This window comes from Dinoponera quadriceps, unplaced genomic scaffold (genome assembly GCF_001313825.1).
Source record: "Dinoponera quadriceps isolate SergipeBrazil2010 unplaced genomic scaffold, ASM131382v1 scaffold2110, whole genome shotgun sequence".
In the NCBI taxonomy this organism is placed as follows: domain Eukaryota; kingdom Metazoa; phylum Arthropoda; class Insecta; order Hymenoptera; family Formicidae; genus Dinoponera; species Dinoponera quadriceps.
The window spans coordinates 28,100-35,712 of record NW_014556168.1 but is presented as its reverse complement, the minus strand read 5'-3'; the positions used below and the strand labels follow the sequence as shown (position 1 = coordinate 35,712).

General features: G+C 46.8%; 1 protein-coding gene across 1 annotated transcript; it reads left to right on the top strand.

Moving 5' to 3' along the window:
* The first annotated feature begins 3,037 nt into the window (after positions 1 to 3,037).
* Positions 3,038 to 3,529, top strand: LOC106747083. The gene has a single exon (XM_014624359.1). The coding sequence runs from the start codon at positions 3,038 to 3,040 to the stop codon at positions 3,527 to 3,529; it is 492 nt and encodes a 163-aa protein (XP_014479845.1).
* Positions 3,530 to 7,613: the final 4,084 nt, after the last annotated feature.

Genomic DNA, 7,613 nt, shown 5'->3' with positions numbered 1-7,613 from the left:
GGGGGGGGGGGGGGCACGAACGCGTCGTTTTTCGCGAGATTCGCCGCGAACGAGTAACGGCCTTGGGCCGACGACTGGATATCTCCGTGCGATTCAGCCGTTTCAACGCGAGTCTACTCTAATCGCACAAATCCACCGGTAACTTATTAGCCGTGTAAAATGTGTACGTTCGTTTCAACACCGGCGGGCGTTGTATCGACATTCAGTAATTCACCGGGTCGCAAAGCGGCGATCGTTAATGCCAGAATCACAGGCGCGAAATTTACGCCGTGCCGTTCCGCCGGTTAATGAACCGGAGTGATATATTCCGCTCAAAGGGGAGCGAAGGCATCCTCGAAATTTGTCACGCGCGTCATGGACTCTCCCCGTCTCGCCGGGCGATGTATTATTACTGACATAGCGAAATGCGCGAGTATAAATTTCCGGCAGGAGCATAAGCGGCATAATTCTTCGGGCCCGCTGCGAGTTCTCCCCCCTGCCCCTCCCTAGATCACTAGGTGCGTCCACTCCACTCATTGCGAGGTAAAATGATCATGAATTATTAATTCCACGCCGGAGACACCTCCGGGACGATGTGCGCGCGCGCGCGCGAAAAAACACACGACTTTAATCGGGACGCCGCGAGGGCGAGCGCTCTCGAATTAATTAAAATTTGACTTGGTTGCATTAAAGAAGAACCGGTTGTGAGGAGTATCCGATCCTGCGCGAGGGTCCTCCGCGAGGATCCGCTTCGTCCCGTCGACTTAAAGTGGATTAACGTAGACGAGAGAGGTGAAGATGCGAGTCGTCAGTTCCCCGCAGGGAACATCCGCGGATCTGCCCGCAAACCGGTTTAAATCCGCGTCTAACAGGAAAGGCGCGAGATTACCCGTTTCCTCAATTTTCATTAGAGACCCGTCGCCTGCCTGCGCGATGTCACCGGCACGAGCTCGCCCCGAGTTCGAGACACGTTCACTAGCTAGTGGACGGTTCCAGTCGGAGCCACGGCTGCCTGATCGACTACCTGTCCCCTTCGAAAGGGGCGGACGATGTTTGCCTGCGGTGTTGCTGTAGAGAGAAAGAGAGAGAGGTAGAATGCACATCGCTGTGTGTCGATGAGACCCCCCTCGCAAACTCGCACTCGTCCCCTCTCGATAATTTTCCATCGGTGCTCAGGTGCAGCGAACCAACATTCCTGAACGATCGATAACTTCACGTCTAAATGTAAACGACATAATCCCTCGATAATGGATATCGATTCGCGTTTGTACGCGGTGACAAGTAATATACCGTATTTTTAACGCCTTTATATATCGATCACACGTGTACACGTCGTTCTTCTGGGGTATACACGCGTATGCAAACGTATAGGATTACCAATCGATTGCCGACGTATGCCCGACGTGACTATTCACCTGATGCCCGACGACGACACGAGGAGGACTGTCAAAAAACTCAGCCCGTGAAGGGAACTCGGTAATTCGTTGGGTGGCGAGGTGGAGGTGAAAAAAATTTGTCGCCTCAGAAAACTTCCACGCTTTTTTTTTTTTACGACCGTGCGGGCTAATGGACGCATCGCGATTACGTGTCACGTGAAGACGGGGGGCCCCCGGCTTCGGAGATAACAAAAAAATCCAGTCGGAACGTATTTAATAGCGGGGGTTGCCGCACGAGGCTATCACGAGGCGTCTAGACGGTCGGCCCTCTTTCTCTCTCTCTCTCTCTCTCTTTCTCGAGCACGGTGAAGGAACGAAAAACGCCAGCGCGCGTTAATTACTATGACTTACCGCCGGCTACGTTAATCTCTCGACTGACTTACAAATTTTCGACTGTGGTCGCGGCCGAAAATTAAAATATCCTCGGCCGTGTGAATTAACGAGCAAAATTTCGACGTTGTAAATTCGACTTGAGACATAAAGTACAAAATTGCGCAGAAGCACCTTGCTACCGTCCCCCTGACCAAGAGACGCATACAATGCTTACAATAGGATGCACCTCGCGCGTCACGCTATTTCGCGTGTCGAAATTGAATACGCTCGATCGATCGCACGCACCCCTCTTTTCTTACGCGAGGTAATTGGACGTTTCTAATGAAACGGGTTATGGCTTCTGCGAATCAAACCAGTCGACTAAGCTCCAATTAAGCACACATCGAGCCTTCTTCGTCTCGACTGTCATCTCTATCATCACCGATATCGTGATGTAAAGCGGCCAAAGTGCTATCCCCAAGCCCCCTCCGGCCAGCCTCCGGAGCAACGACGCGACAAGTTGGACACTCTGTATTCGGTGTAAAGCCGACAACAAAATCCGTTTCACGTCACGCGAACTCGCGTGACGTGCACGAACGTGTCGCAACAGGTCCGATCCAGTCCCAGGGAATGAAGAGGCAACAACACCCCCTCGCAGAGAGACCGTACAGATCTATCGTAGGGCGAGAGACCCCTCGGGAGAGCCGAAGACGTTGGAAATCGGAGCCGCGACGGAACGAGAGAGAATCCACAACCACCGACACAGAGAAGACTGAGCGGGGGTGACGACGGGGGTTGTGCACGTACACAAGCGCGGAGAGGCTGCGTGAGGTGGCCAGGGTGCTGCATGCTCGAGATAGGTGGTGGGCAACCGGGGGACGATGGCGGAGGTGGGAGAAGAGCGGCAGATGGTCGGCGTGGACCCCGACGTGGGAAGCTCCGAATTCTCCGAGTTCCCACAGCCAGTGTGCACCTGCCTTCCCCACTCTGTCACCCCGTGCAGTCTCGCCGGGGCTATATATGGACGGGGTTGATCGTGCTAAGGCACCATTCGCTCACTAGCGTCTCGCTCCAAAGCAACTACCCAAAAGCACTCACAGAGTACAGATCCTCCGCTGTCACGTTCCACCGAGTTTCCTATCGAACGACAGTTCGCGCCACGTGCTTCGGGTTCCGTCAGTTCGAAGGAAGAAACCGGTTCAGTGTCCCCCGTGGATCGAAGGAGATCTCTTGGAAAGAAAGAGATAGCTAGAGCGAAAGAGTACAGATAGAGAGAGAGAGAGAAAGATACGCACAGAGCGAAAGGAAAAATGGCGGCCATCACTATGAGCCACGTGTTCGAGTACGAGAACGAGCTCAACGACAATCTCTACAACCTGAAGAGGTCGGGCAAGGCCGTTGGCAGCGGTAGGAGAATACGCAGTATGCTGAAGCCATTGTTGCGACTCTTGAGGACGAAGCGCGCCAGCAAGTGTGCCTTCGACAAGAGCCAGAAAGCTGTACCTCAGGTGGAGATCTTCACCGAGGAAGTCGACAATCAGAACAACGCTAACGAGTCGCTGGAGCGTCGACTCTTGGCGGAGCTGCAAGACGCCGAGGAAGGAGCTGCCATCACTGTCTGTCTGGACGGGCAGATGACCGTCGTGCCGGTTGTGCCTGGTCAGTGCTACGTGCCGGTGCATTTCGCCCACACCCACGCCGGCGATTTCTACTGGACGACCCTGAGCATGGCCGACAGTGACCTGTGCTACAAGGAGCGCGCCTTCTCACAGCACCAAGTCCCCGAGATGCAAGTGGCGTGAGAGGAGTCACCGTCAGCGTTAACGTTGTCGAGGACCACCGAGCATCTACCTCAAGGGCGAATCCGAGCTGGCCTGTGCCTACTACGAGGTTCGTTCGTCTTCTTGCCGCGAAAACCCGATCTCAAAGTCCTCGAGATCGAGGACAGCTGTCATCGGCCACGAGGTGTGGGAAAGGAGCGTCAGGCTTGGACATTGAGACACTTAAACTGTGATTTCATTTAGACTAGATATAGATTTTAATTTATCGTATGTCATCGACAATCGACTGATCGAAACGAGCATCTTTCGCGAAAATAATCAAAATTTACTAGAGGATACCTGAGAGAGAGAGAGAGAGAGAGAGAGGGAGAGAGAGAGAGAGAGAGAGAGAGTAAGATATATATACATATATATTTTTTTACATTGCGGCAATGCGTTGTCTCATTTGTGATACTTGTAATATTAATACTTTATTATTAGTAAATAGCAGACTTGGCGTAATTTTGAAATTGTGATATCGGCTTTAAACGTCAGCAGGCACTGCTGACATTTTCCTAATGTCTTCCTACATATATTTCTTTAAAATAAATGTTACTTATAAGAGCAAATATATCTTTGTATGTGTCAATTAATTCATCATTCCCTTTACCTAAATCCTGATTGAGTAATTTTAAGATACCATAGAAACTTATATATAGAAACTTATATATAGAAACTTTAACATTATCTATTTTTCTAAAAAATATACACACATATCATGTATTATATTTTCAAAATCATAAATCTATAAAAAAAAGTTATAAAAAAAAGAATCCGTGGCGCAAAGCGATATATGCAAAAAGAAATTCTTTGCTAAAGTTCACCTGTAATTCCCAAAAGATTCTTTACCCATATCTAAGAGTTAAAGAAAACTTTAAAGATCTTTCGCGCAAGTGAGCTCAACGTTGTATTTCGGTAATTCAGAAAAAACCCTCGAGGATTCTAGTGACGAGCGAAAAAGACTTGACTGTGCGTTTTGTATAGAATCGAAGGAACTTTATTACAAAATTATTTCGTTTCTGAAAAGTTACAAGATTATGCGAGTAAAAGGGGGAGANGGGGGGGGGGGAAGAGAGAGAGAGAGAGAGAGAGAGAAAGTATCTTTTACGCGGGAAGACGACACACGAGATACTGAAAACGAGAATAAAAGATTCCGAAGATAAACTCGAAAGATTTTGTTACAATTTTCTAAATTTTAACTTCATCATTCGTCATTAAAAATTATACTTAATATTATGACGTTTGACATAACCAGTACGGATAAAATAGTCACAGAATTAAAGTAGCGTATTTTCTCCAACTAATAAATTTTTAGAAATAGAAAAAAAAAGACAAAAGAGCGTGAACAATAGTTCATTTAAACGAGGATGTTGCACGGACACGAAGGGACACTACGCACACGTGTTGTCCATATGTGACGGACACATGTCAACGTGGGTTAGTCGAACAAGGATGAGACACGAACGGGATGAGGGGCGAGTTCGCATGGATTTTTTTCGACCGTAGCGGCAACGAAGAGGTGATTATGATCTTTCAATCCTAAAGAGGATAAAAAAAATGATAAATGATCACGACGATCAACGCAACTGTTTATCGGGATGTAATGACATAATAGTATCCAAATAGTACTCCAAATAGCAAGAAATCGTAAAAAATAATAAAACTTGTGAAATGTTCAAGTGACGCAGCCCAGTTTCTTTTCTCCTGCTTATTCCTCTGGCCGATAAGGTGCGACGAACAAATCGATTTCCCCTCGACGTTAGGCGAAGGGTGTCTCAGCCTGGAAGGCAGGCAACTCTTCGAGCAACCCTGCATCGGATGCGCACCGCACCCGAGTTACAGGGGCAGAGGCTTTCTTTAGCACGCGCTCGAAGGAGGCCAGGCGCGACACCATTGCGCTGAGAACGAAGAGAAGTAACGCCCGAAATGTATCAATTACGCGAGTTATTTCGGGCTGCATCGTGCGACAAGTCGCTTAAATAAATTAATTCATTATCTTCTTACCGTTGTCCACTACCACGGGCTCCCTCACCTCATTCGGACCCGTCTCACGGCTATCCGGATCACGTAAATTGGTCGCAACGGGTGTGTCGCAACCGTTCGATAGCCTTTTTCGTAATTACAGTGATCAAAGTGTCGATGTCGACGGTGGAATTTTTCCTTGTCCGAAATCGCCTCGTCGTCGCGAATAACGCTCGGACCCGTTCGACTCGTTCGAGACGTAGCATTCGAGACATTCGCAAATTTATGTTTCGCACAATGTAACGAGAAACGTCGTTACGCCTATGCCAAGTTATTTCGCGCGTCGTCATTAAAAATGAAAAACGGCTCGTCGCGCCGATAGTGATCGTAGTTCTTGAAGATGAGCGAAGTTGTCGGAAATTGTCGAAATGTTCGAAAATCGAACAACGAAATGTTTAAGGCGCAGAATACTGCTGCCGGTAGCCAATGGCGAAAGTGATAAATCCGGTCGACGGCAGTCGCTCGTGCGCACGCGGCGAACAATGTCTCGCTACTTTCTCGGTTGACATTTCTCGGCGCGAGGGAAAAGCACGTGTCGCGGAATCGGCTACCGACTTCCTCCTGCTGCCTGCGGCCGATAATCGCGGCCTTTGCTGTCCTCCGCCGAGTGAACGGCGCGCGGCTCGTGCCAGCGGAACGCTCGCTTATTCCCACGGCCCCGATCGACGCATTAATGCGAGCGGGCGCGCACGCACGCGTGTCACGTATACCATTGCGCGCGGGCATTGGGTGACCGCGCACGCGGAACACACACTCTCTCTTCTATCTCTTCCCTTCTCCCTCTTTCGAGCACGAGCGCGTATCCATAATAGACTTCATACGGCATATAATTCTCTCTATCATTCTATGCGATAACGATCGGTCGATGAACGGATCGTAGAATCGCAATTAAAGAACTCGCCTGGACCCGAGTCGACGTTTTTAATTCTACGTTAAGTCTTCGAGTGAAAAAAGCGACGACAACTTCCTCATTAATGGCACAATAGAAGCACCTTTGAATACTTAATGCAGAACTAAGTTAGACTTGAAGTAGAATTAGTAGAATTGAAATATCGATCCGGGAACGACACACTGGACAAATTTTCCCAATTCCCACGTGTGTCGCCCAAAACAAATATTACGCAGTAAAAAATATTTTGTATTTCTGTTAAAGTCGGTACCTGTGAAAATTTCTGCGTGGAATTATTAACGTATTTGTGTGTTAGTTTAATATTTGTATTTATGCCATTTCAATATTTTGTGTTGAGTTGACATTCAATATATTTAAGTATTAATATTAAGTAAATAACACTTGTAAGTGTTAAAATAACAGTGTCGATTAATATATTATGGATGTTAATTTTGTATTAATTTTTGACATAATATTTGTGTTACTTTCCAACATATTCATCTTGAATCAACACAAGCATTGGTGTGGATCGTTTGAGACATGTGAAATATGATAAATTTAACACAACATTTTTACTGTGTAGAGACTTTCTACAGTACTTCTACTTTCTCTGTAGTAGAGTCTGAACACGACGTGATTTTGCCAAAATCACGCGAAAGAGAAAAATATATTGTGTCTCTCTGTAACTTTGACACGACTCTAAGGCTACAGTCTATTTTCTATTGCATATGCCTTGGAGCGTTTAAAAAAAGAACATGATTGATCTATACGGCTATCAAAGCATTTGCAACGTGAAATAGACCTGAGCCTATAGAAAATGGCTGTGTCCATTTTACAAGAACTCTTCAGCCAAAGGCTACATAATAAAAGTATTTTTTAGAAATATCGTACGTTGTGTTTTATGGGGGAAAAAATGTTGGATGGATAAATTGGGTACTGATGAACAATTCGCTTCTCTGCGAGATTGAGCAATATTTTTAGTATGCATTATTTAGACATGTAATATAAGAAATCTACTCGTTAATACCTTTAAAAGATTCATTCTTTAATTGTACCGTTTACATTTAAAAACAACACGAATATAGGAATTCGAGTATCAGCGGGAGTTGCCGAAAAGTGGCCGACCAATCAAAAGTGGCTGTCTCATGACTCTTA

What these genes read in the sequence shown, in the direction of transcription:
- LOC106747083 (XM_014624359.1), top strand. Translation starts at nt 3,038, where the DNA reads ATGGCGGCCATCACTATGAGCCACGTGTTCGAGTACGAGAACGAGCTC.